The 20,183-nt window shown below is 36.9% G+C and overlaps 1 protein-coding gene across 1 annotated transcript in view; it reads left to right on the top strand.

Annotated features, from left to right (window-relative positions):
- Positions 1-20,183, top strand: part of TRHDE (thyrotropin releasing hormone degrading enzyme) — a 405,192-nt gene that overhangs the window by 346,564 nt on the left and 38,445 nt on the right. Inside the window, exons 13-15 of the mRNA XM_030866254.2 lie at positions 8,022-8,169; positions 10,036-10,133; positions 10,600-10,707. Of these exons, the coding sequence (XP_030722114.1) occupies positions 8,022-8,169; positions 10,036-10,133; positions 10,600-10,707 (354 nt within the window). The remainder of the gene's footprint in view (positions 1-8,021; positions 8,170-10,035; positions 10,134-10,599; positions 10,708-20,183) is intronic.

The following is a 20,183-nucleotide window of genomic DNA, read 5'->3' as shown; positions in this document are numbered from 1 at the left end:
ATTACTGTAAACTTCCCTCTTAGAACTGCTTTTGCTGCATCCCATAGGTTTTGGATCATCGTGTTTCCATTGTCATCTGTTTCTAGGTATTTTTTGATTTCCTCTTTGTTTTCTTCAGTGACCTCTTGGTTTTTTAGTAACGTACTGTTTAGCCTCCATGTGTTTGTGTTTTGTATGTCTTTTTCCCTGTAATTGATTTCTAACCTCATAGAGTTGTGGTCGGAGAAGATGCTTGATATGATTTCAGTTTTCTTCAATTTACTGAGGCTTGATTTGTGACTCAAGATGTGATCTATCCTGGAGAATGTTCCGTGTCCACTTGAGAAGAAAGCGTAATCTGCTGTTTTTGGAAGGAAGGTCCTATAAATATGAATTAAATCTATCTGGTCTATTTTGTCATTTATAGCTTGTGTTTTCTTATTAATTTTCTGTCTGGATGATCTGTCCATTGCTGTAGGTGAGGTGTTAAAGTCCCCCACTAATATTGTGTTACTGTCAATTTCCTCTTTAATAGCTGTTAGCATTTGCCTTATGTGTTGAGGTGCTCCTGTGTTGGGTGCATATATATTTATAATTGTTATATTTTCTTCTTGGATTGATCCCTTGATCACTATGTAGTGTCCTTCCTTGTCTCTTGTAACATTCTTTATTTTAAAGTCTATTTTACCTAATACGAGTATTGCTACTCCAGCTTTATTTTGATTTCCATTTGCATGGAATATCTTTTTCCATCCCCTCACTTTCAGTCTGAATGTGTCCCTAGGTCTGAAGTGGGTCTCTTGTCGACAGCATATATATGGGTCTTGTTTTGGTATCCATTCAGCGAGCCTGTGTTTTGTTTGGAGCATTTAATCCATTCACATTTAAGGTATTGATACATATATTCCTATTGCCATTTTCTTAATTGTTTTGGGCTTGTTTTTGTAGGTCCTTTTCTTCTCTTGTGTTTCCCGCTTAAAGAAGTTCCTTTAGCATTTTTTGTGGAGCTGGTTTGATGGTGCTGAATTCTCTTAGCTTTTGCTTGTCTGTAAAGCTTTTGATTTCTCCATCAAATCTGAATGAGATCCTTGCTGGGTAGAGTAATCTTGGTTGTAGGTTCTTCCCTTTCATTACTTTAAATGTATCATGCCACTCCCTTCTGGCTTGTAGAGTTTCTGCTGAGAAATCATCTGTTAACCTTATGGGAGTTCCCTTGTATATTATTTGTTGTTATTCCCTTGTTGCTTTTAATAATTTTTCCGTGTCTTTTATTTTTGTCAGTTTGATTACTATGTGTCTCGGTGTGTTTCTCTTGGGTTTATCCTGCCTGGGACTCTGTGCTTCCTGGACTTGGGTGGCTATTTCCTTTCCCATATTAGGGAAGTTTTCGACTATAATCTCTTCAAATATTTTCTCAGTTCCTTTCTCTCTCTCTTCTCCTTCTGGGACCCCTATAATGGGAATGTTGGTGCGTTTACTGTTGTCCCAGAGGTCTCTTAGTCTGTTTTCATTTCTTTTCATTCTTCTTTTTTTATTCTGTTCTGTGGCAGTGATTTCCACCATTCTGTCTTCCAGGTCACTTATCCATTCTTCTGCCTCAGTTATTCTGCTGTTGATTCCTTCTAGTGTATTTTTCATTTCACGTATTGTATTGTTCATCTCTGTTTGTTTGTTCTTTAATTCTTCTAGGTCTTTGTTAAACATTTCTTGCATCTTCTCGATTTGCCTCCATTCTTTTTCTGAACTCCTGGATCATCTTCACCATCATTATTCTGAATATGTTTTTCTGGAAGGTTGCCTCTCTCCACTTCATTTAGTTGTTTTTCTGGGGTTTTATCTTGTTCCTTCATCTGGTACATAGTCCTCTGCCTTTTCATCTTGTCTGTCTTTCTGTGAATGTGGTTTTTGTTCCACAGGCTGCAGCATTGTAGTTCTTCTTGCTTCTGCTGTCTGTCCTCTGGTGAATGAGGCTATCTAACAGGCTTGTGCAAGCTTCCTGATGGGAGGGACTGGTTGTGGGTAGAGCTGGGTGTTGCTCTGGTGGGCAGAGCTCAGTAAAACTTTAATCTGCTTGTGTGCTGATGGGTGGGGCTGAGTTCCCTCCCTGTTGATCATTTGGCTTGAGGTGACCCAGCACTGGAGCGTACAGCACCTTTGGTGGGCTAATGGCAGACTCTGGGAGGGCTCACACCAAGGAGTACTTCCCAAAACTTCTGCTGCCAGGGTCCTCGTCCCTGTGGTGAGCCACAGCCACCCCCAACCTCTGCAGGAGACCCTCCAACACTAGCAAGTAGGTCTGGTTCAGTCTCCTATGGGGTCACTGCTCCTTCCCCTGGGTCCTGATGTGCACACTCCAAGAGTGGAGTCTCTGTTTGCCCCAGACCTGTTGAAGTCCTGCAGTCAAATCCTGCTAGCTTTCAAAGTCTGATTCTCTGGGAATTCCTCCTCCCCCTGTTGGACCCCCAGGCTGGGAAGCCTGATGTGGGGCTCAGAACCTTCACTCCAGCGGTTGGCCTTCCATGGTATAATTGTTCTCCAGTTTGTGAGTCACCCACCCAGCAGTTATGGGGTTTGATTTTATTGTGATTGAGCCCCTCCTACCATCTCGCTGTGGCTTCTCCTTTGTCTTTGAATGTAGGGTATCTTTTTTTTAAAATTTCATTTATTAATTTATTTATTTATGGCTGTGTTGGGTCTTCGTTTCTGTGCGAGGGCTTTCTCCAGTTGTGGCGAGCGGGGGCCACTCTTCATCGCAGTGCGCGGGCCTCTCACTGTCGCGGCCTCTCTTGTTGTGCAGCACAAGCTCCAGATGCGCAGGCTCAGTAGTTGTGGCTCATGGGCCTAGTTGCTCTGCGGCATGTGGGATCTTCCCAGACCAGGGCTCGAACGCGTGTCCCCTGAATTGGCAGGCAGATTCTCAACTGTGCCACACCAGGGAAGCCCTGTAGGGTATATTTTTTGTGAGTTCCATCATCCTGTTGATGATTGTTCAGCAGTTAGTTATGATTCTGGTGCTCTCGCAAGAGAGAGTGACCGCACGTCCTTCTACTCTGCCATCTTGAACTTACAATATTGAGTGCCTATTTTGAACTAGATTCTGCAGTAGGCTATGGGGATAAAAAGATGGGTAAAAAGAATGCTTCATTTCCTTACAGATCTAAGTCCAGTGAGTGAGAAAGATAGTATCATGATAAAATTCTGATTAATATCATGATATTTATTATGAATAGGGGTGTTATCAAGGTGTTATGTGAGGTCAAAAAATAGGTGCCTAAGTCAGTTTTGGGAGAGGGCTTCCTGGAAAAAAAAGCAACAGGAGGACAAGGGACTATGAGACTCCTTTTTGTACAACTTCATGTTTGTAATTTTGTGGGGCTGCAAGTAAGTATAGCTGTCCCTTGGTATCCTTCAGGGATTGGTTTCAGGAACCCCCACAAATACGAAAATCCTCCAGTGCTCAGGTCCCTTATATAAAATGGCATAGTATTTGCATATAACCTGTGTACATCATCCAGGATACTTTAAATCATCTCTAGATTAATACTTATAATACCAAATACAATGTAAATATTATGTAAGTATTTGTCAGTATGCAGCAAATTCAAGTTTTGCCTTTTGGAACTTTCTGTAATTTTGGCATTTTTTATCCCAAATATTTTTTATCTACAGTTGGTTGAATCCACTGGTACAGAACCCGTGGATGTGGAGGGCCGACTGTAACTTCCTTTTCACCTCTGCTGCAGGCAACAGTTGCCAGTGCCTGAATCATATCTTTATTTTCTCTGGGAAATGACCAGATGGACCCATGGTTGACACAGATAACTCTCCTGTGTAGTTGCCTCTTTATTCTATGGTACTCCGAGGACTAGTGGAATTTTCAATCTCCATCATAGGATCTTCCCACAAAGAGCACATTGAAGTCTTTTAATAATGAATAACAAAGAATAGTAGATAAAATAGTAAACTTCTTAATTAAGCATTTCAGTAATTGCTTTAAAAATCTATGCCCTAGGGTTTCCCTGGTGGCGCAGTGGTTGAGAGTCCGCCTGCCGATGCAGGGGACACGGGTTCGTGCCCCGGTCCGGGAAGATCCCACATGCCGCGGAGCGGCTGGGCCCGTGAGCCATGGCCGCTGAGCCTGCGCGTCCGGAGCCTGTGCTCCACAAGGGAGAGGCCACAGCAGTGAGAGGCCCGCGTACCGAAAAAAAAAAAAAAAAAAAAAAAAATCTATGCCCTAAGGGACAGTTAAAGTATCTTCTCCATATAGGGTGAAATAATGTAGTAGGCTATTTATTGGCTTTAAATGAATATTCAATTAATGAAAACTGGAATATGATGCTCTGAAAAGTAGTTTTGGATCTTAGGTGAAAACAAAGCCAGCTAAGATCAGTGCACTTTAGCATCAGCTAATATAGTCTGATTTTAATCTCCTTCTTATAAAAATATTCTCTTGTATGCCTAAAAATATATTTCATTGCAAGCTCCCGTAAATTAGAGAAGGAGGAGGGGAGGGTATGTGTGTTGAGGGGGGCAGAGATGGGAGGAAGAAATGTATAGGTACAATAGGCAATCTTTTATCCATTTCTTAAACTTTCCTCATTCGCTTCTCTTCTCCATTGTCTTTTCTTGATTCCTAACTCATTTCTTATGCCAAGCCCTTCCTCAACAGTAGAGAAGATAAATATCATCTACAATTTCTTCCTAAAAGATTAATAAAACATATTTAGTTATACATGAAATATTCTTTAAATTTGCTAATTCCACCCCCCACCTCCATTTTTTAGCAACATTTCCCTGTGATGATGCAAATTTAAGGAAACTGCATTTCAGCATCAGGCCCCTAAATGTGCTCCCTTCCGGGCTGATTACTTTGAGCTAATGTCATGTTCCATTCACTGGGATTCCACACACTTCCCCTATATTGATTACTTTATCAGTAGTAGTAATCACAGATATCATTATCAGCAAATTACGCAAACACATATCTAAACTAGGTAACTTATTCACCAACATTATCTCTTACAAGTCTTAATTTTGTAATGAAGCTGATTATCCTCTTATCCAATTGAGTAAAGCTACATATTTTGATTTAGTAGGCTAGATGCAAGTATATTGGATTATATAGTAGATGATTACTTACATATGTTTGTAACAATGCAAAATGAGGGCAATTTGAGTGTAATCTGTTTCTTATTCTATTTGAGGACTGCATTAGAGAAGCTAGCTGCTTTAAAAAAAAAAAACAGACCCAAACATATATTCGGATCAAAAACAATAGAAGTGTATTTCCTGCTCACATAACAGAACTGGGTGTGAGAACTGGTACTTGGGGATGCAGTCATCCAGAGACCCAGGTGGGTTTCTGGCATGTTCAATACAAGAGTTCAATACAAGGTCATCCTGGAAGATTCATTTTAGGGAAAAAGAACATGGAGGAGCCAATGAAAGATGTCTATGGGCTGACCTTGACAGTGAGGAATGCTTATATTCTACAGGCTAGAGCTTAGTCACGTGACCACACATAACTATCAAGGGAATAGGAATTATACTCTATTCCAGGATGTAGAGGAGAACGTGGATTTTGGTGAGCAGTTAGCAATTTTTGGCATAAGCACTCAAAACAGAACCTGCTTCATTTCTTCATTTAATGAATACTTTTCTTTACTTGTCATTATTTGGATATCTATTAGGCTTGCTTTGCTTTAATTTTCTAACTCTGTGTCAGATGACCTATAAAACCTAGATCCAAGCTCTGACTCTTAGAAGATTTGTACATATCAAACAATTGAAGAGTGGGGAATATAAAAATTATAAGTTTTTTTTCCAAAATTTTAAACAAATACATTATGCCCATATTGTGGTAATAATTTTTTCAGCAGGCTAAATTATAGATAACTAGGTTAGAATAAAAGGGTTTTGGAGCTAAAAAAGATATCTCCTAGTTCAACCCTCTTATTTCACAGATAAGGAATGTGGGGCTTGGAGAGATGAATTTGTTTAATTGTTCAGGAGGCGCTCGTGGTTCCAGGCTCGTCCTCAGTTTCATGCTCTTCCTTGGGTCCAAGTCTCTTTTCATAACATTATTTGTCATGTTTTTAAATTTGTAGTTATATTTCTCACAAAACATAAGTCATTGAAAGATGTCCACCCGTTTATAGAGAAGAAACGAAACATAATAAATTATAACTGACATAAGGTAGTTATGTCAGTGAGAAAATAGACCCAAACACCTTTTTTGATTTTCCAAACTTACTTGAAGGGCCCTAATAAATTAGCTACATACTAAAGATTCTTTTTTTTCTAATACCTTATTTTTCTTGTTTCCTCAACAAAAGAATAATGGCTTCTAGATAAATCTTATTCAACTAAAATTATATAATCCATGGCATGGGGATTACATAATTTTAGAGGAGGCAAATTTATGATCACCATGCTAATGAATATCTAGAATTAAAAATTCAGGGGAAACAAATTATGAAATCTGAAATACTGGAAGCTGTGTTACTTTTAAGGAAAAAAAACAAATCATTACTTTTAAAACCCTTGTAAGCAAAAGTTAACTGTTTTATTATGGTGCTACATTAGCAAAACTATGCAGTTTCGTATTTAGTTGTTGCTGCCTTAGCCTAATTTCATGCTATTTCTGCAAGGATGTATAAAATGGAAACTGTACAAGAAAAGTGGCACAAATCTAGATGGAGTCCAAATCATACAAACTCTAGGAAATTTTATGGAAATGTAGAAATTTGGGGTTATTTTCATCATTCTTATTTATGTCAGACATTAACTGTGGTTGATCTTATACCAGGAGTGAACCAAAATCATTAGAGTGATGCTTGTTCATTTATTAAATCCAATAATCTTCAGAATTGGTTTATTATGAACATTATAAACACAGCTGCAAGTTAATATTTGTCTTTAGAGTAGTTTTTGCTTATCACACAAGGAAAGACTAAATAATCTGGCAAACTTGTTCGAAATGAAGATAAGAGAAGGCTTTGCTCTCTCCCTGTCCACCTTCTACCAAACACAAATAAAAAGGTCCATCTAATTTTGTGATGCCACAAAGAATAATGGTATGAAATGTAGGTAAAGAAGATAACCAGGCTTTGGTTGCTTTCATGTTTACCTATCCCCTGTGTTAAAAGTCTGCATTCAGTTGATTATTAATGTAAAAAAAAGATCAGCAAAATACATAGTGTATTGTCATTTATATTGCTTTGATTTGCAAGGATTTTATATGCAACCTACTGTAGATTTTATATGTAGTCACTTCTTTCTGGATCCTCTTTTGGATATACCCTCTTTAAATGTGGGCAGCATGTGTTCAGATAGCTTTAAAAAGCTACAGTTTCATATTTTCCAAAGAATCTGACATTGGTCCCCACAGTGACACAGCATCTATTGAAAATAATAAACGGGAAGAGTCTATTTCTTTAACATTTTTGTAATTTGGACTTAAAATCTAACTCTAATCTTCATAGGTGTTATAGAAAGCGTTTATTTTTTTAAACAGGAAGGTTTGAAAAATACTTGTATGGTAATGTAACATAGATACAGTCAAAACTGTAAATTGCTATTTTAATTTGATTATCCTTTTGAAAACAACCTGGATTAAATAGCATTTATACAGAGCTACATGAAAAGTAAAGAGAATGCATTGAGAAACCAGAATTTCATTTCAGTAATCAATTATTTTCAATTACTTGTGACTGCTGAAATGTTTCTGTGAAGGAAAATACCTAGAGTTGATTTATTCAAATTCCACAATTCTTTCCTTTTTAAAAACATGCATTCTGATATTTTTGTGTTCATTCAAATTTTTAACTCCCCAACTGTGTATGTATTAAGGGACATTGGCATCCTAAGTAGGACTATATTTAAAAAGTGAGTAATTTTATTTTTATAGTACTGAGTATGGCTTCTTTATACTGTGATGAATCTTGCTTTCTGCCTTTTATTTGCATAAGTAAAATCTTCATTTTTGCATCATCATGTGTCTTTTCTGCATATAATTAATATTAACTTTTTTGGCTGTGCAGAGCTGGCTATTTGCCTCAGAATATTCCCCTGGAGATTATCAGATACCTGTCTGAGGAGAAGGATTTTCTTCCTTGGCACGCCGCCAGCCGAGCTCTTTATCCTCTAGATAAATTACTGGACCGCATGGAGAAATACAATGTCTTCAATGTAAAAAGATATATTTTCTTCTTTCTTATTTTCAGAAGATAAACTGTTTTCTCATTATTACTATATTCAACTGATCCTGAGTTATTTTAGTTCCTTCTAATTTGTGCTATTTTTGTCCTGATCTTCTATGCAATGCCAATGGCAAATTGTTGAAGAAGAAATGTAATACACGCTACTTTTTGTTCTAGCCTAAAAGTGTCAATTAAGCTTAAATGCCTCAGAATTTAAGAACAAATACACATGGCACATCCTTAAAGTTCAAACTTACTTCCCTAGAGTTAAAGGGCTCTGTGTTCACAAAGGACTTAACCTGGGGAGAGGGATCCAAAGATCTTCACAGAATATAGACAGTTTCAGTAAAGATTCTTAGTCATTAGTTTTAACCAAAAGGACATAGTAAATTCAATTCACTTCCTTAATTAACAAGGATAAGATCAACATTGAGGCAAAAGCCCATTCATAATTGGGTCCAAGGGGATATAGGAGAGCAAACAACAGATAATCCAAATAGACCTGAAGACATGACAAACATTCCAAAATGTTACCTGACCAGATTTTCTAAGCTTGAAGACTAGAAAACCAGAATTGCACTGCTGACACCACCTAATCTAATGTAATAATCATTTTGAATAAGATTAGGATTAAGTACTGCTAATGAGCTTTTGATTCCAAAATTTCTTATCACCAGTGAAGCTTTGCATATGAGAATATGTCTCTGTAACTCCTGTCACCTTTGGGCACTATTTATTTCTTTTTAGTTATTTCAAGACTCTGCCCTGTGTCTTATAAAATCATCCTAATTTATGACATACTGGGCTCTGCTAATTAACCTACACATTTGAAATGACTCGAGACTAGATTGCTATGACATGAAATCTGTTTATTAGAGCCATCTAAATTGTGTGATGTCCATAAGAGTTGCTTCTTTCTATTTTATACAAAACCTACATGAAAGCACCTCTGTTTTAATATTTTTTTTTAATGGGAATAATCCTGGCTTGACTGTTCATTGTTGTTAGTTTTGTCTAAGCCCTTGAAACAGACATGCGTGGAAATGTATCATTACAGTTATGGTATAATTTTTATCTGCTGGAGAAGGACTTATTACTCTTCTCTTTTCTTCTTAATACAGAGACACTACAATATTAAACTTATGTAAAGCAAAATACATTTTTGTGTATATTTGCACTTTAGTATATCATGTCAGACACCTCATTTTCAATAAAAGTTAAGAATTGCTTTTACTGTAATTTCAGTGCTTTCGTTCCATTGACAAAATCCAAGGACCACATTAAAGTGAGGAGAGCAATCTTACCTTGCTGCTGATATTTAAATATATCATTAGATGAATGGATTTTCACTTTGAAATACCACATCATTTTACTAAAGAGTGTTCTGTGTACGTCAGGTTCAAAAAGGCTAGGCTATTGACTGGGCTTATAGCACAGTTTTGCATTAAATATGGTCTATTGACATAAAACACATAAATATTAGGTGCTCATTTTCACAAACTATATCTACATACATTTGTGTATATGTATATATGGTTTCATTATCAATATTCCTCACTTTTCTTGTTCTGCAAAAATCATCATCTCAAATATTTAATAGTGCAAATTACTTAATTGTTCAGTAGGAAGTAAAGAGTAGACTTCCATCATTGCAACTGTATTTTACACTAATTTTCTATATTTGAAATATCAAGTTGAATAAAATTATAATAGAGCATTACCATGCCCATAATTTTACTGATATTTCAAAGTTGGTTCATTTAGAAAATATTTTAATTTTACTGTATAATTTTACTTGTCAGCATGGAGTGATTTGAAAATGATATTATCTTTATTTCTCCTACTCCCCATTTAGGAATATATTTTAAAGCAAGTTGCAACAACGTACATCAAGCTTGGTTGGCCAAAAACCAATTTTAATGGATCTCTTGTTCAAGCATCCTACCAACATGAGTATGGTTTTATTTTCTTACTTGCTTTTTTCCCCCAGAACTGTACAGTAACACACCACTAAAACCACTGTGACTTTAGCAGCATGAGACGATCTTACTTTCATTCTGCATCTTTCATTTCCCTCTCCTGGGAGGGCTTCTGATGGGCAGCACAGTTTCCACCACCTGGTACTGAGAACAAAGGCTTTTCTTTGCCATGTTTTAATTTAAGATCTGCCTCTATTGGTAAAGTTGAGATCTGAACCCGTACCCCTCACTATAGTACTGTTTCCAGAGAAGACTTTTTTATGTATAACTTCTACTCTGCTTAGTTATCTCTTGCTCAGCAAAATGGAATTTCCATATCTGAAAATTAATTTTGTGCTGATTATTTACTTATCTACTGTAATGTAGTGTAATGAGTTTCCTTTTCTCTCTAGATATTAACACTGTTTGTTAATTTTTCTTTTCCTTTTGATGATACCCAGAGAGCTACGTAGAGAAGTTATAATGCTAGCATGTAGTTTTGGCAACAAGCACTGTCACCAACAGGCATCAACGCTTATTTCAGATTGGATTTCCAGCAACAGAAACAGGTAAGTTGAACCAAATCCTGTATTTCTGATATGATTTATACTGCTTTCAGATTCTCAGTGGATGCATTTCATTTATCAACTGGAGAAAAACAAGACAAGAAAAAAACACTGCAAAACTTTGTTTCAGGTTCACAGCTTACAAAGCAACAGCATGAAAGCCACAATACACATATCTTTGGAATGTTTTATGTAGTTTTAAACTACCTTTCTTATCCAGACTTATTCTTCAACTATAGGGTGTCACCTTATTTTAAATTTTGATAGCTTTGCTATCCCATGAGAACAAAATAAATTTAGATCAAACTCTAAGTTTCTTTAGAAAGGTTGTGGTATTTATTTATAAAACAACTGTGAGCATTTTGATATAAATGAAGTAGCATAGCAAATGTTAACATTAAAACCTAAAAACAAAAAGGTTATGGAAAACCTTTACTCTTTTAGTGACCCTTGACAGAAACTTTAAACTTGTATCTTGGAATTTCACAGTACAGTATTTTAATACATAATGTGAGGTTAAAAATATTTAATAGTATTATTATTATTATTTTTGTGTGGTACATGGGCCTCTCACTGTTGTGGGCTCTCCCGCTGCGGAGCACAGGCTCCGGACGCGCAGGCTCAGCGGCCATGGCTCACGGGCCCAGCCGCTCCGCGGCATGTGGAATCTTCCCGGACCGGGGCATGAATCCGTGTCCCCTGCATCGGCAGGTGGACTCTCAACCACTGCACCACCAGGGAAGCCCTAATAGTATTATTTTTGATTTAATTTAAATATTATACTGAATGTCAGTTGTTAATGTTAATGAAAAGAATATTAAATGTATGAAATAATCAAAGATCGGTGATCTTCTTACTATAGTTTTCTAAACCTTTTTAGGTGTCTTTGAATTTCCAAGGATCATTATATTACATTTCTTTTTACGCTTTGGGCAATTTATAATCACTCCTCTCCAGTCTTTGTCCACAGTGTTAAAGAGAGTCCGATCAGAAGAATGAGGAGCTAGGGAACAATTTGTTCAGATGATTCTATTTTACATGGTACAGGGGGCTTGTCCCTCATATGAGTGACTGAGATGACCCCATGAGCAACAGAGAAAGAGACTTGTTGTAGAAGAACATTGAGAACCACAGACATGAAAGCCACAGTGTTGTTTATGGAACACAGACAGTGTTATCTGTTTATGGAACAAATTGGTATTTGTCTTGCTGAGAGATGTTTAAGTTTAAATTTAGTACCTGAGTCTAGATCAAAACGTAGCTCTCCTGCTTTAAAAGTCTGTGAGGGAAATCTTTCACTGCATTACTTAGTAATTAATCAGAACATCTCACCTTCTCTAGAGTTTTCCTGTTTTCTCTTTAAGTTAATCGGTCTTAGTCGTACTCTGAGCTAAGAAGGAAAATATTTTATCACTATTATCTCTCAATGGAACCATCATACACTTGAAGACAGTGATTAAATCCCTCATCACTCTTCTTTAGAACTAAAGCAAATTCATTTGTTAAACTTAGACTAATGATTATCCTTTTTGCTAAGTCTTCTGAAAATTATTATATTAGACTTAAAATGTTATAAAACTTTTTTCCTATTTTTTGCCACCTCATTCAGTTCTACCACATTAATTAGGCTATGAAAACTTAAACATTTATCCAAAACCAATACATCCAAAATTTGATTAAGATATATAATCATATATACATTTGAGGGAAAAAAGGTGATATATGCTATTTGAAGATTGTGGTCTCAACTCTCCTCCCCTTTGTTTTTTGTTTCATTCTTTGTTTGTTTTATTTGGCTACAGACGCATAAGTCTTTTCTCAGAGCTGATAGCTGTTTTTGAACCCTTTCATGAATATACCCATACTCACATATATTCTCGCCATTGTATTAAAATTGAACTTGTACCGTTGCATTACCACAATTTCTCTAGACAGTATTCAAGCCGGACATCACTTTCTACATTTAAAAATATAGCTATTGGGGAAAATCTATTCTTAAAATAATTCATTCATTTACCAAAATTTTATTGAGTGATTCTCAATAGCACCTGGTAACCAAAAGTCAAAGAGAAGAGGCAGAGCTCAAAATGAATAGGAGATGCAGCTCTATAAACAAATAGTGGTACTTTGAAGCAAGAACTAAGCACAGGACAGAGTGTGAACACACAGCAGGGAGGGGTTACTGCCTTGGAGACACTGCATTCTTCCTCATGAAGGATGAGTAGGACTTTGTCAGCTGATAGGGCTGAGTGAGGCAGCGGTAGGTGTGTATGAGTGTGTGAGGCGGGTGGATGCAGATTCCAGACAGAAGGAAGGCACATGGATTGATGTGTAAGGAGTGCAGCAATATTTGATTTTTGAGTTTGAACCATCGATCACCTCCATAATTCTCTTATAAATGAAAGTGTCAGCTCATTTCAGTTTTGATAACCCTGCCATCTATTCGTGGTAAAATAATTAAATTGGGGCCTAATAATATTTTAAGGTTCTTTTGTTATTTCCTTCATCATTTTTATATTCTCCTGCTTTGCTTTCTTTTGTAACTGGGCAAGTAAACCTGCTAAGTGAAACTAACTCTGTGTTTACTAAGGTTTACTCAACTGACCAACCATATGACACGACCCAGCATACCCAAGTGACTTCCTGCAGGGAGGGTAAATGATACTTACTGAGCTACCTGTGTGTGAAGATCAGAGGTTTAATCTATATTTTGGGGATGACAGCTCAATAATAAAACAATAATGTACTCCTGTTCTTGGTGCTGAGTTTAACTTTCTTAAATTGAGTCAATTAAGGGGAGGGCTAGGTTTCTTTTTAAATGTGCCTGAAGTAACAGACCAGTAAGCTTTGTTTGTTTGCTTGGTTTTGTTTAACTGGAACCTTAAAAATCATCTAAAAAAACCCTCGAAGGGTAATGTAGTTGTATACTAAAAAATTTTGGTCGGAGAGATGCTATGTATTTATGCTAATAAATCTAAAGGACAAGGAGTCATGGAAGTAGCAGGGATTGCAACCTCTGGGGTGCTGTGTTACTCTACAGCCCGATCTTGATATACTGGGGACATAGATCGAATAGGTGGCATTGGATTCAGGAAAATGGAATGGAAAGTTGGTGCAGGGCAGGGTAATGGAACCAAAATGTGCAATGAAAAGCTAGAGATGGTAGCAACAGTGAGAAAAATTCAAGAATTACAGTGGATGATACATTGAATGAGTCGACATTCTGAGCCCTGTTAAAATATTCATATGCTACAGTGTGTTGAATTGTAATGGTGATGTCATGCATACAGACAGATTGAGCTATGTTCCCGTCTTGTTAGTCTGTGGTTTGGGGACGAAGTTCAGCAGAATGCCACATTTCAGAAAAGAGACAAATCACCAATTATTCGGTAGATAACAATACAAATGATAAAAAGATCTTGAAAACACCAGCTACAAGAGGAGGTAGTGAGGACTGAGAATTTCACTCTAAAAAAAAAAAAGACAGAAAAGATGAAAGCCTTTTTGTATGGATGGATAAAAAGCATAATAAAAGGGACAGAAATTGGTTTCTTTCACTGGTTGGTGCAAATAAACAAGAACTAATTGGTCTGAGCTTCACTGAGTAAAATAGAGGGGATATATTTTTACTGCAAGTGAATTATTATTTGAAACTGTCTGTATTAAAGCACTGTTGAGATTGTACAGTTAACTGTCCAGGGGTCTCAATAGAGCAATATGCGATTTTCTTTGAATAAAAATTTAACCTGAAGTTAAATGTGTCCACAGTTGACACAGCTCTTAATTTTGTGATAATGTATTATTTTTCAAATAATGTGAAAAGATACAATTTTTTCTTTTTTTAAAAAATTTTTATTTGAGCATAGTGGATTTACAGTCTTGTGTTAGTTTCAGGTGTACAGCAAAGCGAATCAGTTATACATATAGATATAGCCACTCTTTTTTAGATTCTTTTCCCAGATAGGTCATTATAGAGTATTTTCCTTGTGCTCTATAGTAGGTCCTTATTAGATACCCATTCTGTATGTAGTAGTGTGTATATGTCAGTCCCAATCTTCCAATAAAGCTTTAAGCCAAGACACAGTAAAGATTTAAAGTGTTTAATTTTAAAAACAGTATTCAATGGTGATATCCATTCCCTAACATATAAATTGATAACTGGTATCAATACCCTACTTAAAAGGTACCCTAAAAGAGCAGAATACCTTGTACATTGTGGGAAATTTAAAATGTTTAGTGAATTGAAATTAATTGGAAATTCATTTTTAAATTGAAAAAATGAAGGCCATTTTATAATAAAATTTGTAAGTAGAGGAGAATCTCTGGAGCTTTGCAGCATACATAATACTGCAATAATAAGCTTCACTACTCATGCAATTAATTATAATGTTACCAATATTATTGTCTTTAACAATGATAATCATAATGAAAACTATATCTATTTTATTGAGTATTTATTACATTTCAGGATTGGGCTAAGTGCTTTTGGTGCATGATCCCGTCATTCTTTTTTTTTTTTTTTTTTTTTTTTTTTGCTGTACGCGGGCCTGTCACTGCTGTGGCCTCTCCCGCCGCGGAGCACAGGCTCCGGACGCGCAGGCCCAGCGGCCATGGCTCACAGGCCCAGCCGCTCCGCGGCATGTGGGATCCTCCCGGACCGGGCACAACCCACGTCCCCTGCATCGGCAGGTGGACCCTCAACCACTGTGCCACCAGGGAAGCCCTGATCTCATCATTTTTATTTTCATTTTTATAGAAGAGAAATCCAAAACTGTGAAAGGTTATGCAACTTGCCAAGATTATGTAACAATAGGTGGCAGATCTGGGCTTCCGTCCCTAGCCTGTCTACTTTCTACCCCTACTGCCGGTAATTCTGTGGTGGTGTATCAAATTCCGTACATCAGTAATAGATGTTTGTTCAAAAAAAAAAAAAGCAAAAAAGACACCCAAGAGAACTCAAGTACTCTCTGCAGTGAGTGTAAGCAAAAGTTTTATGCTACACTGTATAAGCCTGTGGTCTCTAACCTGATTGTGCACAAGAATCCCTGGGGGGACTTGTTAAACAGTTTGTGCTGAGCCCCACCTCCAGAGCTCTGATTCAGTAGGTGAAATGGGGCCCAAGAATTTGTATTTATAACAAGTTTCCAGGTGATGCTGATGCTGCTAATCTGGGGACCACACTTTGGGAACCGTTGGTATTAGGAAGGGTTATGGTCTTCAGAGTCAAAGACACCATGATCAAACTGCAGCTGTTCAACTAAATTAACTTAGGAAAATCACTTGGTTTCATCATCTGAAAAGTGGCAGTACTACTAACAACCAAACAAGTAGTGAGAGTTATGTAAAAGAATGCCTATATAATATCTGACCCTTATAGGAAATTATACATTAATCATCTTTGAAGTTGCCTGCTATTGAATACTTGTTTTGACCGCCCCCCCACCCCCGAGTAATGAGTGGCATGAATTTTAGATGGGGAAAGTAGGAACAGTGTAGAATAGAACAGAATAGGACATTTATAGAAGGCCTTCAATATTAGACTTAACTCTCTATAAGTTTTGAGGATATAAGGATGTGACCTGTAACATAAAATAAAAAACAAAACATTACCAGAGAGACTCTCAGTTAGGAGCAGGGGGACATTTGCCCTTTTCTCCCCGCTTTAAGAAATACTGCCTGTCTTGGCCTCTGGGTAAATATTACATTTTCTTTCCTCCCCTTAATCAGCTGCTATTTACAGTACATGTCCCTCCACCAGCCATAGCGTTTTTTTAATCTCATAGTGTAAAGAGCTCCAGTTAAGCTCCTTTCCTTTGTGTCTGCTCTCTATCCATCAATATTTGCTTTACTTATGTGAGAACGTAAAGGTGGAGGGACAAAGGGCTCTTTCCATTATGGTCTGTATGTGTTCGGCTCTTTCCATTATGGTCTGTATGTGTTTCGGTTCTTCCCTGAAAACATAGATCCTAATTTATTGCCCATGTTTCCAAGTTATTGTCCTATTACCTCTGCTCTTTACACTCCTTTTTGTATTCTTTTTACTGTACATTGACCTACTATAAGTTTTCATAGGCTAATGTTATACCAGCCAGATCTGCCATTTTAGTGGTCAGATACCAGCGTAGTCCTGTTGCAGATGAGTGAACACAGCACGGAGTCTATGTGGAGTAGTGGAAAGGGCAGGGCTGCCCAAACCTCCAGTGAGCTGGGGTGAGGAATTAGGTTTGCTCCTAGTTTGTCATTAGGCAGCTGTGGGTTAAGACAAGTCTGTTAATGGCTCCAAATTTCAACCCTGTTTCTAAAGTGAGAACAAATCTCTAGTGCTTCCATCAGCTCCAACAGTCCACAATTTCACACTCACTGTGCTTGCACATAAATCATAGTTTCCTCACAATGTGTCCACTTTGGGTTCTCTTTTGATTATATAGTTAAAGGGGGAGGTATGTTCATTTATTCATGTATTTGATAAGTATGTATTGAGCAGCTACGATGTATCAGGCACTGTGCTAGACACTTGGAAGGCAGCATTCAAGCAATGCCAGCCCCTGCCACCTGACTGGCATTGAGAATATGTGGTTTGTGCCCTTACCCATCCTAAAGATGAATGCAGGGGCAAGGAGGGAGTGTAGGAGGGAGACAGAAATTGTTCAAAATAATCACATAAAGCTAAAAATGAAACTCAAGTGAGTGCAACCAAGAAGAGATCTGTGGTGTTCTAAGAGACTGTCCTGTAGGAATTTGACCAGATCAGAGAGATCAGGGAAGACTTCCGGCCCTGAGTGCTGGTGTTGGAAATGAAGTGAAGGGGACATATTTGAACATGACTGAGGAAGGAAGAGTGACAGGAGTTAATATAAAAAGTAAGAGAAAGGACTTTTTTTTGACTTTTATCATATGCTTGGGAAAAAGAAAAAACCTTAAAGGATAAACACTTTCCTTCTATCACCTTTCTTCCCTAGATATTTTATATTTTAGTAGTTATGGCCAGTCACCTCATTATGAATTGTTGTCTGCATAACTCCAGCACAGAGACTGTTTTGGGAACCTCTGGAATAATTCACAATTATCTTCAAAATCATCACCATCATCGACGTCTTATTATTAATTTGTTCCTCAGTAGTTTTTTAAAGCTAAAACAAAAGATCTTTAACATGCTGCGTCCCTCGCTGTGATGGATGCAGCATTACAGGGCCAAGCTCACCAGTCACATTTGGGTAATGGAATAGCTGGATCATAGTCAACTTGGTTTTTAACTTTCAGCTTTATTTCTAAAATAAAGTGACTTTTCCATAGTAATATCTATTAATGTGACTAATCAGTATTAATTCAGACTCCAACAGTGCTTGATTAATGTACCAAATCTACCCTGAGTAACTGCTGCATCACAGGCATCAGGCTAAAAGTCACGGGATACAGTGATGAGCAAAAGGACACAGTTTCTTCCTTCCTGAAGTTGACAGTCCAATGGGGTAGACTGAGACTAATCAGATGTCGTACGAATACTGTACGATTTTAGTGTATTGAGAACCAGAGGGAGATTTACAAGAAAAGAACAACTTGACCTGTCAGTGAGGCTGACATTCCTGCAGAGTGACAACTGACCTGAGGCCTACAGGAAAGATACACGTTCAGTAGGCAAAGAGGGAAAGGAGATGTTAAGAGGAAGGAACAGTGTATAAAAATGGCCCTCCTTATTAGTTATCTATTTTATATATAGTAGTGTGTATATGTCAATCCCAGTCTTCCAATTTATCCCTCCTCCCTCCCTTCGCCCCCTGGTAACCATAAATTTGTTTTCTACATCTGTGACTCAATCAAGGAACTCTACTCAATACTCTGTAATGACCTATGTGGGAAAAGAATCTAAAAAAGAGTGGACGTATGTATATGTATAACTGATGCACTTTGCTGTACAGCAGAGATTGGGACAATATTGTAAATTAACTACACTCCAATAAAAATTAAAAACAGAAAAGAAAAAGTCACCTAAAAAAAATGGCCTTCTTCCTCAACATCATTTCTCAAGATTAAAGTCTTGGTACTTTCAAAAGTTTAGGTGATCGGGCAGACTCTATACTGACCCAAGAACATCCTCTGGAAGTTTTATAATTTCATTTTCAGTTCATCAGGTGGTTTTGTTTTTATTTGCTGAGAAGAGCAAAAATCCCCGTTAATTAATTATGCTCCTTCATCAAAGCTTAAGGGGATTTCTCTTCTAAGATGAGAGTATGTTAACAAATAGAAGTGTTTTGGTAAGCTATGGAGAAGAAAAGCCATATGTGAAATGTAGTAAGTGGGCTTGCTATCTGAATTAATCCAATTGTGAATTCTTTTGTCAGACCGGAAATCTTTTTCATAACCAGTAGTCAATCACTACCTGACTAACCTTTTGTATAAGGAGAGGTCATGTATAAGATTACTTCAGGAGTGGCTATAACTAAATGTAGAAGAGGACTTTATAATCTCTCTTCTCCCTATGCTTCTCTGGAATCACACTGAAACTACCACTTGTCCTTGCCATTTGGAGAATTCAATACATGCTAGCTCAGTTCAGTTCGTCATCAGATAAATATTTGACTGAATGACCTACTTGCGGGACTAACTAATTTGGATGTGTTTTTAATTTATTTTTCAGTGTAGCAGGGATTTTAATTGCATTGAGAGCTAATATAAGTGCATAATTCTATTCACTTTTTTACAGTCACATTTAGTTTGTAATCTAAATGCAATAACGATTTTATATTCTAATTTAAAATGCAGAAATAATCATACACTTATTTCCCTTTTCCCAACTGTTTTGGCTTTTCCTGACATTTTACTTAAAAATATTATATTATTAGTCATGCATAGAGGCAAATAGTCAATAGTATTTTTTCAGGGTATTTTAATTTTTACAGAGGTGTGCTTTTGAAAATAACTTGATTTAATTTAACTTTTTTTTTCTTTTCAGTATAATTGGTTTTCCTCCCATTTCTGCCAAAAGTAATTTTCCTATCATGCTAGTATTGTTTGCCTAGTATTTTACCAATTTCAGGCATAACACTATTGAACTTTTGTGTTATCTGTCAAAAGATACGCCTATTGATTAGTTATAGAATAGCTCTATTTTAACTGCCTGACTTTATCACAGTACAAGTACTAAGTAAATATAGATTTACATGGGCAACACAGGGAGCAGTGGTGATTAAGCTTACAATAGTAATCATTATTATTTACTAAGCCAGAGCAGAAGCACCAACAAAAATATTTGTAGCTTCCAAAACATTCTTACATACTCACAGACAGTAGGTTATACTGATGGATTCAAGATTCATTGATTACAAGGTTTATTGCAACTACTACCAACCACTATAAAGAAGAAATTTCCTCCACATTTTCCAAAACTAATATAAGCATTGCTATTAGCACTGAGAAGATTCTTTCAGCAATATCAACATTTCCTTTTTATTTATTTTTCCCCCTTGTGATTAAGACTTAGG

Source organism: Globicephala melas, chromosome 10 (assembly GCF_963455315.2).
Source record: "Globicephala melas chromosome 10, mGloMel1.2, whole genome shotgun sequence".
NCBI lineage: Eukaryota > Metazoa > Chordata > Mammalia > Artiodactyla > Delphinidae > Globicephala > Globicephala melas.
This window is presented reverse-complemented; position numbering and strand designations above follow the sequence as displayed.